A 21,869-nucleotide genomic window follows, 5' to 3' on the forward strand; every position below is an offset into this window, starting at 1 on the left:
CGCCTCTCTTTCGTGGAGGCAGTGTTCAGTGTGTACAGGTAGTTATCTCGGAATCAATCATCTTGCCCCACGCACCCTTCCTCTAAATCGGAACAGTTTGGTGAGGGGTAGATCCGGAATTATCAAAGAAACAGGCAAGGTGAGTTGTATTTTGACTTCATGTTATCTTTTACAAAAGTGACATATATGTGTATGCTACCGGGCAAAAGAAAGCCTACATGTAGGTTTTATTGTGGTTAAACATGAAGCATACACGAAATGGTACATCGACGAGGATACACAGGACACGAATTATATTAAACCAGGGGCGGATCCGGGGGTTAAGACAGAGAGAGAGAGAGAGAGAGAGAGAGAGAGAGAGAGAGAGAGAGAGAGAGAGAGAGAGAGAGAGAGAGAGAGAGAGAGAGAGAGAGAGAGAGAGAGAGAGAGAGAGAGAGAGAGAGAGAGAGAGAGAGACCTTTGATCACTATTGTTGTTTTCCGTAATATTTTGCGTGTTATGAAATGATAATATAATAATCATGAGCAGATGTACAGTTCAAATGCCTGGATTCAAACTTGCCAAGCTAAACATATAAAATTACAACAACTCTCTCTCTCTCTCTCTCTCTCTCTCTCTCTCTCTCTCTCTCTCTCTCTCTCTCGATCGATCGATCGATCGACCACTTTGCCTATAGTGAATACAATTATGATAACATTGATGCAACAATCCCCAACCAGTTTACGTCAATCATGAACAACCCCCTCCCTATACAAGGCGCTGGGGTAACCTTGTGGTTACAACATTCACTCATAACGCCGAACGCCGAGGTTCGATTCCCCACATAGGCTCAATGTGAGAGCCCATTTCTGGTGTCCCCCGCTGTGATATTGCTGGAATAACTAAAAATAACGGCGTAAAACCATACTCACTCACTCCCTCCATCCAGGACATCAAAGAGTGTCAGTATCATAATATATAATAATAATCTTTATTTGCACTGAGAAGGCCACAGGCCTATAGTACATAAAGTTATGTTACATTTGAGAGGAATTTAGATCGGGTAATCATAGCATAGTAAATGAACATTGAAATATTTTGTAGAAGAACTGGATTTTACTACTTAACAGTGAGGAGAATTTTATCACATTTGGATGGACATAGTAATATCTTTTAATATATTTTATTCGCAACCGGTCATAAAATGGACATATTAGGAGAAAATGTAATTCATCTTCTATTTCGTTAAAATTACAAAGTGTACATATTCTATTTTCTCTTTTTACATTCATATATCTGCCTCTTTCAATCAACAAATCATGAGAAGAGCATCTGAATCGTGCCAGTGCTATTCTAAACTTTTTAACATTAACACAGGATAGATATGACTCAAGAACTATGGCATTTTTAAACAATGAATAATACATGCATTTATTTGATAAGGATATCCTTTCACACCATGTTTGAATATACATATCTTTTAGTCTTGTCGTTAAGGATTGTATGAATAACGTAGGTGATTCGACATATTGTTTGTTTTTTTTACATTAGTTGCCCAGTTTTTTGGTCCACCTTTATCATATAACAACATCATATTATAACACTTCTTGGGTAAGCGATTTGAAGGCATAATCAACAGTTTTAGCCAGTACTTAATAACTTTAATGCTTGTAAGAATGTGCATTGGGTACCTACCGCATTCACCATAAATCACTGCGTTAATAGTGTTAATTTTAACTCCGAGGAACTTTGTGCATGCGTATAAATGGATTTTTTCAATTTCGTCAAATTTTGTTATTCCCCAAATTTCGGCCCCAATGATAAAATTGGACTGACTTTGGCATCAAATATTTTAAAGAATGAAGAGTTGTTAATATTACCAAGTACACTCAACTGTTTCATAATTCCAATTAATGCTTTTTGTCCCTGTAACGCTGCATATTTTTCATGCCTCGTCCATGACAGGCCACTGGTGAAATATAGTCCCAAATATTTATAAAAGTTAATACACTCCAGCTGCATACCTTTATATAACCAGTTTTCCTTTTTTGACAATTTGCCTCCATTTTTGAATACAACAATTTTCGTTTTTTCTCTATTTACAGTTAATTTCCATTTATCGCAGTAACTTTCAAGTTCATTAATTTGATTCTGTAAGCCATTAATCGTGCTTGAGAACAAACCAATGTCATCTGCAAATAGCAATAGGAAAATATGAACTATATCAGGGTGGAGTTGAATCCCGTGTACACAATTAGTTTCGATTTGTCGTGCTAAGTCATTAATAAAAAAGGAAAATAGAAATGGGCTTAGTATACAGCCTTGTCTCACACCAAGTTGCAAGTCGAATGTTTCTGAGTAATTATGATTACTTTTAATACAAGCCTTAACATTTTCATACATATTGCATAAAAGTTTACTCAATTTACCACTGAGACCAAAGGTATTATATAGAAGCCAAAGTTTTTTTTCGTTGTATTGAATCGAAAGCTTTTGAAAAATCTACAAATAATGCGTCGAATTTCCCCCTTTAGATTTTAAATACCTTTGAATACTACTTTGCAGTATATACATATTATCTACTGTCGTATATCCTTGTCCGAAGCCAGCTTGCACTTCGCTGATCTTATCCATTGAGTCTCCCCAGTTTACAAGTCTTTTATTTATTATAGAGGTGAAAGTTTTACTAAATATGCTCAGTAGTGTTATGCCTCTGTAATTATTTGGATTATTTATATTACCTTGTTTATGGATAGGAACTATTATGCCAATTGCCCAACATCTGGGGAACGTACCAGTTTCTAATATCAAATTAAAGAGCAATTCTAAGTACCGGACGATAAGATCTGCTGAGTATTTAAAAAATTCAGATATTGTTTTATCAATTCCTGGTGATTTATTACATTTCAATTGGTTAATGCTATCTAAGATTTCATCTCTAGTAATTGGGGAATCAAGTATTACCTTGGTAAGCTCTGAATTCGGATCTGATGGGTTTTCATTGTCGAAATTATCACATGTTACCTCGTCATTTTCATTGTGTAAAGAGTTAAACAGTGTCCGAAAGTGTTCTAGCCTGTCGTTCATTTCGATGTTGTTTTGAGCTTCATGTCTAGTATTCAGGTGTTTGAGTTCATACCAAATTTTTTTTGAATCAGATATACTGTTTTCTATTACTCTCTGCCTCTCTTTATAATAATTAAGGCGCTTTTCCTTTCAAATTGAGTTATATTTATTTCTTTTAGCGCAATATTGATCGTATGATTCTTTATCTTTCGATTTCCTAAACTTATTCAGAGCTCTACATCGGTCTGATTTTTTTCACATTCAGAGTCAAACTATTTATTAGTTGTTGTGGGAGGGCTCACTGTTTTCTTCATGCAAGAGGTGGCTACTTATAACATTGTAATGCTCACAATAGTTTTTGATATTGTCCCCCGAATCGTTTTGATACCATCCCTTTACCTTCACATTGTATTAGACCACCTCCGCGGTGTAGTGGTTAGAGCGTCCGCCCGGAGAGCGGAAGGTCGCGGGTTTGATCACCGACCGCGTCATACCAAAAGACGTTAAAATATGGTACTTGTTGGTCCCTGCCTGGCGCTCGGCATTTATGGGTACAGCAAGGACTGGTCGGCTCGGAGTCAGTATAATGTGTCTGAGTGGGGTATTCATGCTTCACTGCGGCATGGTATTTCAGTGGGCTAGCACTATAAAACCAGTTTATAGTGCATAAACGTCGTCATATGTGCGAAATATTCTCAAGCACGACGTTAAACCCAATTTCACCTCACATTGTATAATGAAGTCATGGAGATATACTCATGCCATTAATGGTTGTCACCCCCTTCAATTTTTTAATTGGAGAGGGGGGGTGGAGGTGTGTGGGGGTTGGGGGGGGGGGGGTGACAACCATTATTGACATGAGTATATAATCAACCATATTTTAGGCCAGTATCACATTGCCAAGTGTCACAAGAGTCCAACAATTTCCTGCAGTAAGCCGCATCACAAGGAGTCCAGGGTGAACGTGAGACAATACACGAGAAGCAGGTTGTCGTAATTCAGTTGAGTGATATATTGGAATACACACACATAAAAAACAACAACTTAAAATCCTTCACGTACCGACCTTTGTCCTTATTAGGGGTTTCATGTTCAGATATTGCAGACCATAGACATGTTGCACTTTGGAAATCCATCAATCTGTCAATCAAAACCGCCGTACCAAAACATATTGTTTACCAGACGGATTATGTTTCGCAATTCTCACGAGGGGAATGTTTCAATTGATAATAGAATTGTGAATACATGCACGCATGAACACCCATACATGTCCAACTGACTGTTGTAATTCAGAATGTGCTAAAAGCACATGCAATGTGTTGGAAAATAGACCGTCTCCCTGTCTTTGTATAGGGAACGAAAAAAGTTTACGTTTACTGCTGGTGTGATCCGAATGCAAGCCATGACCGGGTTCTGGCAGCATAAACACTAATAATTCTGTTACATTGAATAGCGCGTGTGTATGTTTTTGGGCGGTGGTGTGGTGTGCGAGCGTGTGCGTGTGCGCGTGCGCGTGCTTGTGCGTGTACAATTATACAATGTATTTGCTCAGAATAATGTCGCCTCCCCACAGAGGTACTGGTCAGGCTCGCTGACGTGGTTGACACATGTCATCGTGTCCCAGTTGCGTAGATCGATGCTCAAGATGTTGATCACTGGATTGTCTGGTCCAACTTCGATTATTCACAGAGCGCCACAAACAAACAATCAAACCTGAACCAGTGATTGACATCATGAGCGTTAAACATGAATCAAACAAACCAGGCATATGAAGATTGTGTTTGAAGAAATTATGTGAATATCACACTGCAAATTAACGATAGATTCTAGAAGTTTTTTAGACGCGCTTCATGTGATTAGTGTTACGGAATATTTTGTGGGGCTTTCGCCTTACGAACATATTTATAAGATTACTACACTTTCGGGGTGGTTGGGTAGCCTACGGGTTAAGGCGTTCGCCCGTCACGCCGAAGACAACGGTTCGATTCCCTACATGGCAACAGTGTGTGAAGCCCATTTCAGGTGTCAGCAGCCGTGATATGGCTAAAAGCGGCGTAAAACTAAACTCACTCACTCTCTACACTTTCGCGTAGCACTGTGTACACATTGTTTCAATGTCGTCGTTCAAACAGATGTGTATTTAATAGTATAGGAGGGTACTGCCATAAATGTACTAGTGTATAATGCGAGAGAGACAGTGTGGTCAAACGTCAGTGTAACGATTTTACTGGACCATAAACAATACTGTTTACAATAAACAAGGTATTGTTCTGACCGAAGTCACTTCCATTCGGCGCAGTTACAACGTAATGATGTCCGAAAGCGTTTTTTGCTCCAATATGAGGGAGTGAGTTTAGTTCTAACGCAGCTTTTCTCCAGCAATATCACGGTATGGGACTTCAGGGAATCGAACACGTGTCTTCATCGTGACGAGCGAACGCTTTAACCACCAGGCTACCTACCGCCCCTTTCCGCTTTGTATCAATGTTAATGGCCAATCACACACTACTGACTGACTGACTGAGTTTGGTTTTACGCCGCTTTTAGCAATATTCCAGCAACATCACGGCGGGGAACACCAGAAATGGGCTTCACACATTGTACCCTTGTGGGGTTTCGAACCCGGATCTTCGGCGTGACGAGCCAACACTTTAACCACTAGGCTACCCCACCGCCCCCATCACATACTAAACAGCGGTATAAATCGTAGATTGAGGATGGGGAGGTAGGGTACCTTCGTGGTTAAAGCGTTCGCTCGTCGCGCTAAAAACCCAGGTTCGATTCCCCACATGGGTATAATGTGTGAAGCCCATTTCTGGTGTCCCCCGCCGTGATATTTCTGGAAAATTGCTAAAAGCGTCGTAAAACTATATTTACTCACTCACAGAATTCCAATCCTGGATGGGATTCAACCAAAAGAAGCACGAGAATTGTTATTATACTATGGAGGTGTAATCCTAAATATAACGTATGTTACACCTAGCCACTCTCTAAAAGTCACAATTGGTTCATGCATAGCAGTGTAACTAGAAACCCCTCACAGGGTATAATCTTCGTTAATGTATTCGCTGAGCCTATAATGTCTGTATGAGTGGTTTCTGCCGTGGTTATAAAATGTATGTTTACTTTGTGGAAATGTCTGAACACGCGTGAGAGCAGGGTATGGGGTAACACGTAGATCAAGGTCAGCGTGACCACATCCACCTCAACAGGGAACAACAGAGAAGCCGCAATGTCAATATATGGTTACCTTATGGTGCATCTTCTTCACTTGACCTCCGGTTTGCTGGCTGGCTGGCTGGTTGGTTGGTTGGTTGGTTGGTTGTCTGGCTGGTTGGTTGTTTGGTTGTTTGGCTGTCTGGTTGGTTGATTGGTTGTTTGGCTGTCTGTCTGTCTGGTTGGTTGATTGGTTGGTTGTTTGGCTGGCTGGCTGGCTGGTTGTTTGGTTGTTTGGCTGGCTGTCTGGTTGGTTGATTGGTTGGTTGTTTGGCTGTCTGTCTGGTTGGTTGATTGGTTGGTTGGCTGTCTGGCTGTCTGGTTGGTTGATTGGTTGGTTGGCTGGCTAGCTGGTTGGTTGATTGATTGGTTGGTTGTTTGGCTAGCTGTCTGGCTGTCTGGTTGGTTGATTGGTTGGTTGTCTGGCTGTCTGGTTGGTTGATTGGTTGGTTGGCTGGCTAGCTGGTTGGTTGATTGGTCGGTTGTTTGGCTGTCTGTCTGGGTGTCTGGTTGGTTGATTGGTTGGTTGTCTGGCTGTCTGGTTGGTTGATTGGTTGGCTGGCTGGCTAGCTGGTTGGTTGGCTATAAGAATTATTTTGGGGTACACTAAATTTATACGTAAAGAAACGATAGGTCTAATTATTTAACACAAACAATTACTTGTTATTAAAGTTGATAAATAATATAATCTATTTCGGTTATCACACAAACAGTGTGCAGTTATTCTCGGTGATCATACCAACAATGTCCTGTTACTTTCGCTGGACAGACGCTTTCCGAACCACAGCTTCAGGTGTAGCTGTTCCCTTATTTCTTTTTGCCAGTATACTACTTTCCAAAAGAGAGTTGACATTTAAAGTCATGTCCGCACCATTTAAATCATAATGTGAGAGGTTGTACGGTATTACTATACTATGGAGAACTTTCATCGAATGACACTAAAACTACCTGCAATAAATCATGTATTAAAACTAGCTGTAGAACAATAAAATATTGTTACGACAATAGACTCAAATGAAATTGTACACGTTTCGGTCACAACCGTGTGTTGATATCATCATTATTTACACGACGGTAACAGCCACCCCACCCCCAACACGCACACACCCACGCACACGCACACGCGCGCGCGCGCGCACACACACACACACACACACTCACACAGACATCCATCCATCAATACATACACACACATCCATCCATCCATCCATGCATTTATACATACATACATGCATGCATGCATGCATGCATGCATTTATACATACATACATACATACATACATACATACATACATACATACATACATACATACATACATACATACATACATACATACATACATACATACATACATACATACATACATACATACATACATACATACATACATACATACCTCTACGTAGATGATAACATTGATTTCGATCGTGGCGCGAATGCGCTTCCATAGCTCGGAATATATTAAAACAAACCAGAAATTGACCGGTTTACAAGATTGTGTTTGCATGTGATCTATATGAACAGCAATATGATCCATATTGTTTCTACCCATGCGTATTTGTACAGCAGGCAGACACACAGTAGTATCGCTTACTGGAAATAGCTGCACAGAGTAGATTTAAGTCCACGTCCACGTGGGGAGGGAGCGTGTTAAACCGTTAGGCCTATGCCATGGAAAGACGGTAAGTTCCTCTGTCTCTCCCACATAGCATAATTCAAATTTCTGCCTTCAGAATTAGACAATGCTATCATCTCCGAATATGCTGAAATATTAAAATGCCTTTCGCAAACTGATAGTTTTAAGGGGATCATTAATCTGTTTGAAAATGTATGGTGAGTTTAGCCTTTACAAGACGAACATAACTTGATCGATTGATACATAAAGTCATGGACTGGTTTAACGCACGTTAGTGTTCATGAAGCACGATTTCTTAATGATAAATACTATTCCAGTATTTTAAATCAAGAGACACGGTCCGCCCGGAGAGCGGAAGGTCGCGGGTTCGATCCTCGACCGCGTCATACCGAAAGACGACAAAATATGGTACTTGTTGGTCGCTGCCTGGCGCTCGGCATTAATGGGTACAACAAGGACTGGTCGGCTCGGAGTCAGTATAATGTGTCTGAGTGGGGTATTCATGCTTCACTGCGGCATGGTATCTCAGTGGGCTAGCACTATAAAACCAGCTTAAGTCTGGGCTAGTACAAGCAGCCGCACATACACATACACACGCATGCACGTCGTCATATGAGCGAAATATTCTCAAGCACGACGTTAAACCCAATTTCACCTCACCTCAAGAGACACGGGAATTTATATATTTACGTCCATATAACTGCATTAACTAACTATATCATTAGGTTGTAATGGATACCTTTTTTTAATTAAAAACGTCACTTGCAAGTCATCGCAACGGAATTGCACAGATTGAAGCCTGGAATGTCTTCTTGACTCGACTATTTATAGACTGCCGCCATATATGAGGAAGTTTGAGATTTGCGTTTACCAACAAAATAAAGAAAACTCGTCATTTTGTGAAATTGTTTTACATTTCAAATCTCGGGTACGATGATCATGTTTGTTTGAAGACATATTCTATATACAAAGTCATGGTTCTTCACAGTCGAACTCGGGTTTATTCTGTTACTCTCATTAGGCTACATTCATTTGGTTAAGGATTCAATGTATATTGATGTCAGTGTTGAACTTTACGCTATATAGTTTCCATGATCGACCCGAAGTGGGACTATCGGCCATGAAGTATCAGTTACTCATCCTTGCCCCAGGTGTTGATAACTAGTACTGTTGATTTATTTCAAAATTACAAACATAATTTGTTATATTACATTTGATATAATATTTTGATAGTAGAACATGCAATTATTTTGAATTGAAAAAACAAACCCGAGTATATATTCGATAAACAATAGCTATAAGAACTGTTTTTGAATATAATTTGAACGTAAAGTCGTTAATAATTCAACCCAGCCAATGTTTCCTGTAAACACGGGGACAACATTTCAAATTTCATGATAATTCCTTCTTTGAAAGGAGTTTAACAATTTGTATTGATTTCGGAACAAATCTTTAAATTCAAAATGGCCCGGAACAATCGTATTATCTTTGTAGAATCTAGAACAATTATAGTTAACATACCATTGTATGATTTTTGTAAAAGACAATTTGAATGTTAAGCCGTCAGCAAATGTATTGACTCTTGTTTCAAGTGTTTATGCTCGCTTTCCTGTCATTTCTTATAATTTGTGAAAACGACCACAGTTTAGTTTTTCAAACGTAAAGGGGTAAAATCGACCGTCATAGCAACTAATACGCCTACAAGATATTACGTTTATCTGAAATCAATACACGGCAGGCGAGCCCTTTTCTTTGCTTTCTTGGTTTCATGATAATAGAACAATATGACATTGTGGAAGGTTGTATAAAATACCCTGGAAAAGGCAATTCTTCATTAAACTTCACTCATCGTCAGGCAAGATAACAATGGGCCAGATTATTCTGGGTTAACAATACCCCTAACGGCGAATGGTCATCTTTTCGAATGTGAGTTGTGAGAATGATGGCAGGGCAAGGGTCTACAGAATGAACGAACGAAAAGGTCATATATAATGAATATACAAAGATAAAATATCCAGGGCCTCAATAGGCCAGAGAGACATGTTGTAAAACTGTACAATATGCATAATCTCATAGAGATAAGATAACAGTACAGTAACACAGACACATAAAATGATAGAATTATAAATATAATAATGACTAGTTTGAACTAGTTGAAATGTGCTTAAACATTTGCGACGATAAAACATCATAAAACACCTTTAACCCAATTTTGATGAGGAGGTATTAGATGATAGCATGAATTAAATTCTACAAGCGAAGATGGGAAAACGTAATCAGAAAACTCACTAAATGGAAGCGGGCGGTGAGTGTGGGGGTGGGGGCGTGGGTGAGGGCGGGTGTGATAACACGGTAATGGAGACATTTGTTATGGGGCGTTAGGCAATAAATACTTGGTAAGGCGGGTCATGCTAACGTTTACTTTAATGTATCTACACATGTCAATATCGGCGTGCACGCATATGGTGTGATTGTATCGGTAAACACAATCTGAGGTCGTTTGGAGTGACGGAACAGTGGTAACATCGTATGCTATTAAATTTTATATTGTACGTTATGACTACAACATTACTGAGTGAGTGAGTGTAGTTTTACGCCGCTTTTAGCAATATTCCAGCAACATCTAGGCGGGGACACCAGAAATGGGCTTCACACATACTATCTGTGCATGTGAGGAATCAGCCCAGGCCGTTGTCGTGACGAGGGAACGCTTTAACCATTAATTGATTAAGCTACCACACCGCCCCCACATCGCTGATCTATCAAATTACGAAATGAAGGTGTTTATTATTAGATCCAACTTAAGATGAGGATGGGTTGGTCCTTGTGTGACAGGGTCATTGTGTGCCGCACTCAAGTACTGTTATAACACTATGCTTTTAGTCAGTGAGTGAGTCAGTTTTGTTTAGCCAGTACTTCTATCTGTTTGTTTTTTGTACAGCGAGACGTTTTAGTCGACACAGAAGAGTTAGGGTACTCCGGGATATTCTGCATTTAAGACCATGCTACATTAAACCCAGTGGGTGTAAAATCGGGATTTGGGAATTTTAGGTCCATGGGCCTAAATGAAGATGTTTAATTTTATTGTTGAGAGTCATGTCCCTTGGTGATTGAGTGAGTGAGTGAGTGAGTTGAGTTTTACGCCACTTTTAGCAATATTCCATCAATATCATGGCAGGGGACACCAGAAATGGCTTCACACATTGTACCCAACTGTGTAATAAAGGTTCTGAGAATCTTAGTGAAGCAAATCATTGCAACTAATCGTTCATGAATACTAAATTAGCTAGCGTTGAAAATGGGTTATTCGTTTGAGACTATTCCAGTTGGAAAGATATAAAAAAGTTTCCTGTGACTTGAACAGCAGATAAAATTATGAGTGCTTGAAAACTTAGCGTTCTGGATTATGCCACAGCTGTTCTTTAAAAGAAATAAGCCATAAAATGTTTCTAACAAAGCCTGTCTATGTTTCGATTCAACATGTGCAGTTACCGTATTCAAGCCCAAGGCGTGTTTGTGGTTTTACAATCTGAGTACCATAGGGTTTATTTTTCAATATTAGGCCCGAGGCTTAAATATAGGATTTCTCGGAAGTAAATTCAATACAGCAAATGTACGTTTCCAACCGTATAACAAAATCATGTGCCCGAACACGCTAACGCCCTCACGTGCAACACGTGGAAAACACGATCTTGTTAATTTCAAGGCCGAAACTCGTGAGCCATCGCAACTACGTGGATACAACATACAAACGTCTGTACAAAGATGGGGTCCCTGTTTCCGTCACGTGGGTGGTGATTACTGGTGGGTATCATGTTGTGATGATTTGTGATATTCTCTGAATTCCACACCAGAATCGAGATCGGAGGTCATAAAGTGAGATTTGACATAGTTTGTGCCTACTACGCAACAGGAACAGTTGCTCGTACTATCAACCACTCGGTCCTCGGTGCTCGTGTACTAAATGATCTAGTACGGCCTCCGTGGTGTAGTGGTTAGAGCGTCCGCCCGGAGAGCGGAAGGTCGCGGGTTCGATCCTCGACCGCGTCATACCGAAAAACGTTAATATATGGTACTTGTTGGTCCCTGCCTGGAGATCGGCATTAATGGGTACATCAAGGACTGGTCGGCTCGGAGTCAGTATAATGTGTCAGAGTGGGGTATTCATGCTTCACTGCGGCATGGTATCTCAGTGGGCTAGCCAGCTAAACCAGTTTAAGTCTGGGCTAGTACAAGCAGCCGCACATACACATACACACGCATGCACGTCGTCATATGTGCGAAATATTCTCAAGCACGACGTTAAGCCCAATTTCACCTCACCTCACCTTGTATAAGTCCTGCACCTTAACATCCATGGACGACGGTCATTCGGATAAAGCGTTTTTTATCTTCAGACAAATTGCAGGCGGGCGGTGGGGTAGTCTTGTGGTTAAAACGTTCGCTCGTCACGTCGAAGAATCGGGTTCCATTCCCAACATGGGTACAGTTTGTAAAGCCCATTTCTGGTGTCCCCCGCCGTGATATTGCTGGAATATTGCTAAAAGCGACGTAAACCTAAACTTACTCACTCACTCACTCATAATACAGGCGCTGACTTCAGCACAAATCTGTAAATGATTCATCAGCATCTACCAAACTTAAGCTTCTGCTGCTGTACCAGCACAATCGGCAACCTAAACAATTTTCACGAGAAAGTCGGCCCGGCACCTCTGCTGCAACACGTCACCCCGGCACCTCTGCTGCAACACGTCACCCCGGCACCTCTGCTGCAACACAATAGTAGCCAGTAAACAATCACACAACAACACAGTGATCAGTATCATGAGCTCATAAGAAATGCATCATAAAGCCTGCATATCCACAGATCTATCTGAGTGAGTGAGTAAGTTTAGTTTTACGCCGCTTTTAGCAATATTCCAGCAATATCAACGCGGGGGACACCAGATATGAACTTCAGACATAATACCCATGTGGGGAATCGAACCCGGGTCTTCAGCGTGACGAGCAAATCTATCTGAGTGAGGGAGTATGGTTTTTACGCCGCTTTTAGCAAAATCAAGGCAGGGGACACCAGACATGGACTTCACACATTGTACCCATGTGGGGAATCGAACCCGGGTCTTCGGTGTGACGAGCGAACTCTTTAACCACTAGGCTACCCAACCGCCACCTTTGAGAACAGGTGCAGGTTATTTCTGCTTACCATGCTAGTGCTGTCCAAACACTAACCAGCTAAAGCTGAACTGATGGAACGGGACTTTTATCTTTGGGGAAATGTTGTGGATGTTTATTTGGCTCGGATGTAGTCTCATGTGGCCATGTATATAGAATGATTCAGAGAGGGATGTTACTGACATGTTAACAGACAGGTTGACAAGTGTGTCCAAATCCTGAGGGTAGTTATGATATCGATACGCATACACAGCTGTGCATCAGCTCTATGCTCGCAATCGGAAATCTGTGTTATTGTGCTGTTTATATTAGAAAATCTGTGATCAACACCTATACATTGAACAGGGGATATGTTTGGGATGGAACGTGGGATTTCTGGTGATGCTGCTTGTGTGAGAAACCCATGCTTGTCTTCAGAGCCTCGTGATTGTCCCGTAGTGTCTCGTGTATGACCCCAGTACCTCGTGATTGTCCCCAGAACCCCGTGATTGCCTCGTAGTGTCTCGTGTATGACCCCAGTACCTCGTGATTGTCCCCAGAACCCCGTGATTATCTCGTAGTGTGATTGTATGACCGTAGTACCTCTCCCCGCCTCGTGTATGTCTCTGTAGTGTCTCGTGTATGACCCCAGAACCCCGTGATTGTCTCGTAGTGTCTCGTGTATGACCCCAGTACCTCGTGATTGTCCCCAGAACCCCGTGATTGTCTCGTAGTGTCTCGTGTATGACCCCAGTACCTCGTGATTGTCCCCAGAACCCCGTGATTGTCTCGTAGTGTCTCGTGTATGACCCCAGTACCTTGTGATTGTCCCCAGAACCCCGTGATTGTCTCGTAGTGTCTCATGTATGACCCCAGTACCCCGTGATTGTCCCCAGTACCCCGTGATTGTCTCGTAGTGTCTCATGGATGACCCCAGTACCCTGTGATTGTCCCCAGTACCCCGTAATTGTCCCCAGTCTCTCATATATATGACCAGAACCCAGAATTTGTCCCAGTATTCTGAGATTGTCCCTCAGTATTGTCCCAGTACTCTGAGATTGTCCCCAGTCTCTCATATATATCCCCCATTGTTCCAGTATCCTGAGATTGTCCCAGTACCCTGAGATTGTCCCCTTTCTCTCATATGTTCCCAGTATTCTCAAATTGTTCCAGTATCCTGAGATTGTCCCAGTACCCTGAGATTGTCCCCTTTCTCTCATATGTCCCCAGTACCCTCAGATTGTTCCAGTATCCTGAGATTGTCCCAGTACCCTGAGATTGTCCCCTTTCTCTCATATGTCCCCAGTACCCTCAGATTGTTCCAGTATCCTGAGATTGTCCCAGTACTCTGAGATTGTCCCCAGTCTCTCATATGTCCCCAGTACCCTCAGATTGTTCCAGTATCCTGAGATTGTCCCAGTACTCTGAGATTGTCCCCTTTCTCTCATATGTCCCCAGTACCCTGAGATTGTTCCAGTATCCTGAGATTGTCCCAGTACTCTGAGATTGTCCCCTTTCTCTCATATGTCCCCAGTACCCTCAGATTGTCCCAGTACCCTGACATTGTCCCAGCACCCTGACATTGTCCCAGCACCCTGCGATCGCCAAACACCCCTACCACCGGAGTATCAGGTAGGTAGAATATGTAATTAAATGCCTGAGTTTGAAAGAGGATTAAGAACATCTGATCTGAAGTCGATGAAGCGCCTTCCTAAGATATATGTCTTATTTATCTATGGTCAGGTTATACGTATTATCTTATACAACTTGTGTTTGTCTTTTGTGTCTGTATACATGTGACAACACTTTCACCTTCATGGTGTATTGAGGTCTCCTTCCATTGTTTCAGACAGCCATTACAACCACCAATGACAAGAGACATGTCATGACCACACATAGACTCGTCCCAGGAGAACGACTTTCCGGAACCGGAAATGCATAAGCAATGGTTCACCCTTGTGTCATAGGTCGAGATTGTTGCTGTCGTGAAATAACACCATACCACCAAGGGACCTCCTACAGATTTTCACGAACTGGTCTATATAACCTGTGCATGTTAACCACTGTACACTGACCGCAACCGAAGGACGTTGAACAGATGTTCGCGAACCCGTGCATATGAAACACCGTGCCCAAATTGCAGCCAAGTCTCGGGTGTCATAAGTTCGGGGAGAAAAGGACATCGTGAAAACTGTTGATAAAACCGGAAACAAAGAACCGGAAGGTGTATCATTGTTGAGCATTTCAGCATCAGTTATTAAATGGACAAAACCGGCGTTTGTTCGGCGTTAACTTGTCGTTGGAGAAAGGCAGGCAAATACATGTAAAACTTCAGAGAATTATTCCAAGAGAGAATTGCTCGCTGTCCTTCAAGCAAAGCCTGTGATCGTGAAGAAAACATCCCTCTCCACTATGATGCACATCAAACGCTCAAAACTCCAGTTCAGCATTGGACTGACACTAGGTTTCCTTATCTCAGTAATATTCTTTCAATCTGGAATTGTCTACAAACCAAGAGAGCGAATGCCTCAAACGTTGGTCAGTAGTCACGTGATCGGGAAGTCCGAGATGGACACTGTGGAACAAGAACCCCTTGAGGGACAGATCGACGATTCCCACGTCCACCACGGTAAGCTATAAAGAGATTCTAGACGTATGTTGAAATAGGGTCAAGCAAGCGCAGATTTCTATATTTTATACATATTTTTTATATAATTCAAGTTCGGTTCCTTGGGCAGGTTAGAAACCTATGATTATGGGTTCGAATTTCGGCTCCGATATATTCCAGGCTTGTCAGCCCAAACCTTTGTTTGTGGTTTCACTAAAATGGTAAACGTCAAGAAACAGCAACACTTAAGGCTTTCCCCCTGAATTAAGACGACAGCCGTCATATAGCTGAATTGTTTTGCGAGTGCGGAGTTTATCATCAAACATTAAGCTGACATGTGGTATAACTGAAATGGTATGAAACCCAACAAATTCCCTCTTTAACGCACTATTGGACATAATTTAACGCTAAGAAACAGGTAGTGAATGGGTGAGTATGGTTTTAGGCCGCTTTTAGCAATATTCCAGCTATATCACGGCGGGGGACACCAGAAATGGGCTTCATATAGTGTACCTATGTTGGGCGAACCCGGATCTTCAGCGTGACAAGCGAACGCTTTAACCACTTGGCTACCCCAGGGAACAGGTAGAGGGAACAACATACTGCATGTAATATTTGAATAGGTGAGAATGGTTCAACGCCGCTTTTATCAGTATTCCACCAGTAACAGAAGGTGGATTAACACATTCTACCCATGATGGGAATAAAACTCTGGTTCTCGGAGTGACGACTGAAAGCTTTAACCACTCTGCTAGCCCACCGCCGCTCTTTATCTGAATGACATTCCAAAGTTGATTACACACTGAGTCAAAAAAGAAACTTCACAAAATGTAATTTGAAAAATAATGAATAATTTTTCTCTGATGATACATCTATGTATCCGAAATGGGATCCCTATTTTTCGACTCTAGAAAAACGTTAGCAAAACCCACTCAAACCCATCCATTCGTCGTGCAAATGACGTTAGTGCCAAACCAGGTTTTGCACGTGCAGTCGATCACGTGATCTTCGCATCGAAGTTTTCTTCATATGCACGTGTTTGCATTGGCCTCAAGAATTGAAAAAACACTTTTAAACCACAGTTCTAACGGTACTTGAAATGCCACGATTGTCAAATGTGCAACGTGAACGTGCCGTTGGCATGTTGCAAGCGGTTATCAGTTATTGACGTCGCAAGAGCAATGGGATGCAGCCGTCGTACTGTGTATGACTTGCGAGGTCGTCTACAACAAACTGGCACCACTTCTGATCGCCCAAGGTCGGGTCGTCCACGTGTGACGTCACGAGCAGAAGACCGTCAAATCGTCCTACGTCACCTACGTGACAGATTTCTGCCGGCAACACGAACCAGGGCTGAGATGTTTAGAGGTCGACTGTCCTCACAGACCATTCGAAATCGGTTGCGGGCTGCCAATCTCCATTCTCGACGTCCATATCGTTGGCCAATATTGACGCCGTTTCATCAACGTCAACGTCTGCTGTGGGCCCAGAGAGATGGACCCAGAGAGACTGGAATCGAGTCGACAGGAAGTCGACAGATTCGGGGGTGGAAGTTGCATGGTGTGGGGTGCTTTCTGTGGGAACAACCGTTCCCGACTTCTGGTCATTCGTGGAAACCTCATAGCTGCTGCTTACCGCGACCAGGTGCTCACCCCTGAACTCGTTCTTTTCATGGCGGCTCATGGCCCAGGACTACAGTTCCAGCATGATAATGCTCGGCCGCATACCGCGATGTTGACACGAAATGTCCTTCAAAACGCTGGAATCAACGTCATGGACTGGCCATCGAGGTCAACTGACCTTAATCAATAGACCACGTTTGGGATGCACTTGGGAGAAGGCTTCGTGGTCTTAGGAACCAACCTCAGAATTTGCAGGAACTTGGCGCTGCCTTGCAAGAGCAATGGCGCAGAATCCCCAACCACGTGTTCACAAGCATCAGGCAGTCGATGAGGAGACGGTGTTTGGCAGTGGTGAATGCGCAGGGCGGCCATACACGATATTGAACTGAGAAATTTCGCATTTTTATTCTTGTGACTTGACATTCTGTATACCCATGTTTTGGAACGGCGGGGTAGCCTAATGGAACTGATTATGGCACTATCAGTGTATCGAGTACATCACACAGATCTCAGCAATGAAATAATAACAATTTAACCATCTTACCATCTCTTGTTCTTTTATAGTGCCCTGAAGAAAAAATGTGAAGTTTCTTTTTTGACTCAGTATATTATTTGTCTCTTGCAGACGACACTTCAGTCGCCGATACAATGGCCCAACAGGTCCGCGTGCTCTGCTGGGTTATGACGTCACCGACCAACTTCCGGACTAAAGCGGATGTTGTCAAGGCAACGTGGGGACACCGATGCAATATCCTCCTATTCTTCAGCTCCGTGGTGGACCCCCACCTCCCGACGATCGCGCTCAACGTTTCGGAAGGCCGGAAACACTTGACAGCCAAGTCAGTGCAAGCGTTCAAATATGTGTACGACCACTACTACGACCAAGCCGACTGGTTCATGAAGTGCGACGACGATACGTACGTCATTGTAGAAAATCTACGATATTTTCTGTCCACGAAAAACACGTCTGCACCTTTCTACTATGGCCACCATTTCAAGCCCTTAGTAAAGCAGGGCTACTACAGCGGAGGTGCTGGCTACGTGTTGAGCAAAGAGGCACTGACGAGGTTTGCTAATAGAGCCCCGAATATGTGTCGGGAAGACGGAGGGCCTGAAGACGCCGAGATTGGGAAATGTATGGAAAAATTAGGAATTGGGACCGGTAACTCTACCGACGCTCTTGGTAGATCTCGCTTCCACTGCTTCACGCCAGAGGCACACGTGAACGGAGGGTTCCCCAAGTGGTACTACCACTACGTGAAGGGTGGTGCTAAGCAGGTCAGTAGGAGGTCGTTGACCTGTTGAAGTATGACAGGCTATTACACCATGAGTGTCATTGGTATATCGTGTATCTGGGCTGTATAAAACTTCTCCATCAGGTAGAAGATTAAAGGGAGATAACTCTCTGAACAAACAAATATTTTAGGATCATTATCTGAAGTGTGAACCGTGAGGCCCATTTCTGGTGTCCCCCGCCGTGTTATTGCTGGAATATTGTTAAAAGCGGCGTGAAACCATACTCACTAACTCATTATCTGAAGGTCTACCTTTTTTTACTGAATGCTTAGCACACAACTTAAAACTCACGAAAGTTATTCATGACAGGTTATGAGTGTTATGGGTATATCGTGTATCTAGGCTGTGTAGCACCTCTCCATCAGTTTCAAGGTTAAAGGGCGATAACTCTCGGAACAAACAAACACTTTGGGATCAATATCTGAAGGGTTACATTTTGTACTATTTTCAGGTCCCTGTCATGTGTCAAGGTCGAATTTCTAAATCGATTGATGATTTGTGTTTCAGGGTATCGAAAATATCAGCGATTATGCAGTTTCCTTCCATTACGTCTCGCCCAGGTCCATGTTGAGTCTGGAGTTCTACGTTTACCATCTCCGACCGTATGGGATCAGAACAGAAAACCAGGCTCTAAACTAAGTCCCAGGGTGCCGTTGTACAAAGCGATCTTAGTGCTATGGTGACCGTAACTCCCATATCTTAACATAGACTTAAGGTTGTTTTGTACAACGGCACCAAGGTCTCTGAGTCTCTGGCTGGTGTCATCCTCAAGAAATCTTTGGGAGTTACCTCCCTTGTTGCTATGACAACGCGTTACACGTTGCCTTACAGATGGAGCCACACACTAACTGGGAAAGACGTTAATGTTGTGAATCTGACGCCTGGAGACACTTTGGCAGACTGACACACTGACAATAGATATTTATAAATACTGACTTAAAGTGAGTGGCGTGTGAATGATTCGTCGTATCTGGTGCGGTATTACATTGTATGAAGAGTGCTTGGAGAGAAGTTGGCCATGTCTTCCTGTGTCAAAGGGACACAACTCTCATCTCACGTGACTAAACTTCCCGGTGTCGTCAGCTGGCGCTCGTGTCTCGCTACGTGAAGTATCACTGATAGTATGAATTATGAAGAACTTTGAATGTCTGTTTGATTTTAGGAATGTGTGCCATGGGCGGATCCAGGAATTTTGGGGGTTCAGGGGGTTCGAACTCCATGAATCCCCCATTAGCTCCGCCAACGCAAAAAAATCTGTACTGGACCTCCTGGTGAATCTGACGCCATGAAAACTGCAAGGTCAAGAACATTGAATCTTAAACAGTTTGACACACTGCCCGTTGTTTATATTTATAATTATGCGAGTTCCTTGAAGGTTGACCATGTCGTCCTGTGTCAAAGGGAGGCAACTCTCATCTCATCCCGGTGTTGTCAGCTGGCGCTCGTGTCTCGCTACGTGAAGCATCAATGACAAAGGCTCCAGTGTGAAGAACTTTGAATGTAACCATGCATGTATTTGATATTGAACATAAAGTGAGTGATGAAACATTATCAGCGACATCCTGGTGATACCAGATTGTTTATTGGAGCAATATTGTTTATTGTGTGCTCGTTGAAGTAAACCTTGACAACATAAATAATAATGGTTGCTGAAACCATGGTAACCAGAGGTTCCTGCAGTGCACGATCGTTGTTCTTCCAGGAAGTTGTTTCAAAGACAAATTTTACAGTTACAGATATGTTTGTGGGTTCATAAAGGCATAAATACAATCGCCTGTGTCTTTGTTCATATGATTCTGAGTTTGATTCCTTTTTGCATTTTTCTCTTGGGTCGACTGACTGACTGACTGAGTTTGGTTTTACGCCGCTTTTAGCAATATTCCAGCAACATCACGGCGGGGGACACCAGAAATGGGCTTCACACATTGTACCCATGTGGGGATTCGAACCCGGGTCTTCGGCATGACGAGCCAACGCTTTAACCACTAGGCTACCCCACCGCCCTTCTCTTGGGTCGAGACAGGTACAATCAGTGGAGTCCATATGTGGTATCCCCCAGCTAATATTTTTTTGAATATTGCTAAATACGGCGTAAAATCATATTTCCCAGGCAATACGGACGCCGCCGTGTCAATTCCAGCAAAATCGAACGAATGGTTGTTACGCTTTAAGAGACCGAACCAGCATTAAATGGAGGTGTGTCCGAATGGATCCATTTTGTCGATATCCAGACAGTTGTTCGGGGGAAAGATGCCCTGAAGTGTTATTTTTTTCCAATCTTAGCACTAACTGAACGTGCGAATCACGAGCCACGTCTTTCAGAACGTGTCGCTACCGGGCAAACAGGCTGTTACCTGATACAGCAAAGTTCAACCGAAAATACACTTTGTGAGGCACAGTTGTGAGAATCGATGACAATACGACACTAATCAGTTCCATTATTCAAACAAGTGTTTATATTGTCGATTATAGTTCGTTTGGCGTTTCATTTAGTATTTTATGTTTATTAGTTTTCGAGTTATATTGCAATTCATCGGTCCGCTTTTGAGCCAAACGGACTATAGTATGGCCAATACGACATCGTCGCATAAAAGACTCAAATCTGGACTGACAACCCAAGTAGGTGTAACCAATATAGGGTTTTATTGCATGTAATCTATTGATACCTACTTGAGTGTCCCACTTCGTCTGCATCAGATCAGGGATGTATGTTCTAATGCTAGCTTTTTAATCAGAGTATGAAAAAAGAATTACATAAGTAGATAACGATTGCCTGACAAGAATCCCGTGCGCCAAAGTAGCGGTGAAAATATAGACTCACTTATGATTGATGATGCCACCAGGTGTTAGCGAAATGGACACGCACTTCCTGCCCTACGTGTGGTACCTGTGACTAACGATTTGCACAAATATACTGACGGACGAAAGAAACTTTCTCCTCGTTCAATTAGATCTCACTTAAAAACAACAACATGAAATCGAAGTTTGCAAGTTACAATTTGTGAAGCAATGATAAGGCACGTGCTAAGTACAAACGTTCGATTTTTAGCAAGGCTGATAACTTATTGAACAGGTTATGGTCGACATGGGGTCTAACTAGAGAATTCACGATCAATGGGTCCATTCGGGAAACACAGCAAAATGTGAACAGAAGTCTCTAATAGCGAGTTTGTCCACCTCTGGATAGAATACATGCAAACAAACGTCTTCTGACAGAAGCTGTGAGGCGTCTGATGGCGTCAGCCGGGATTCGCCTCTATTCTTCGACATGGGCTTGAGTCATTTGCTGTA

The 21,869-nt window shown here is 42.5% G+C and overlaps 1 protein-coding gene and 1 long non-coding RNA gene across 4 annotated transcripts in view; one reads left to right on the forward strand and one right to left on the reverse strand.

Annotated features, from left to right (window-relative positions):
- On the forward strand, positions 1–20,348 carry LOC124283253 (glycoprotein-N-acetylgalactosamine 3-beta-galactosyltransferase 1-like). 3 transcript variants are annotated; one of them, XM_046719283.1, is made up of 4 exons: positions 1–139; positions 14,902–15,681; positions 17,908–18,560; positions 19,086–20,348. In XM_046719283.1, the coding sequence occupies exons 2-4, from the start codon at positions 15,465–15,467 to the stop codon at positions 19,215–19,217; spliced, it is 1,002 nt and encodes a 333-aa protein (XP_046575239.1). In that variant the 5' UTR covers positions 1–139; positions 14,902–15,464; the 3' UTR covers positions 19,218–20,348. The 3 variants fall into 3 exon arrangements, with proteins under 3 accessions (XP_046575239.1, XP_046575240.1, XP_046575238.1); XM_046719284.1 differs by lacking the exon at positions 1–139 and adding an exon at positions 7,830–7,944; XM_046719282.1 differs by lacking the exon at positions 1–139 and adding an exon at positions 11,614–11,702.
- Positions 19,603–21,869, reverse strand: part of LOC124283255 — a 26,706-nt gene continuing 24,439 nt past the window's right edge. Inside the window, exon 3 of the long non-coding RNA XR_006900316.1 lies at positions 19,603–19,678. This is a non-coding gene — a long non-coding RNA (uncharacterized LOC124283255). The remainder of the gene's footprint in view (positions 19,679–21,869) is intronic.

The sequence above is a fragment of the Haliotis rubra genome, unplaced genomic scaffold, assembly GCF_003918875.1.
Source record: "Haliotis rubra isolate DU_JTF1 unplaced genomic scaffold, ASM391887v1 Scf311, whole genome shotgun sequence".
NCBI classification, from domain to species: domain Eukaryota; kingdom Metazoa; phylum Mollusca; class Gastropoda; order Lepetellida; family Haliotidae; genus Haliotis; species Haliotis rubra.

Coding starts and splice junctions, on each gene's coding strand:
- LOC124283253 (XM_046719283.1), top strand. CDS start 15,465: ATGATGCACATCAAACGCTCAAAACTCCAGTTCAGCATTGGACTGACA. Junction 15,682..17,907: donor CGATTCCCACGTCCACCACG/GTAAGCTATAAA, acceptor TGTCTCTTGCAG/ACGACACTTCAGTCGCCGAT. Junction 18,561..19,085: donor TGAAGGGTGGTGCTAAGCAG/GTCAGTAGGAGG, acceptor TTTGTGTTTCAG/GGTATCGAAAATATCAGCGA.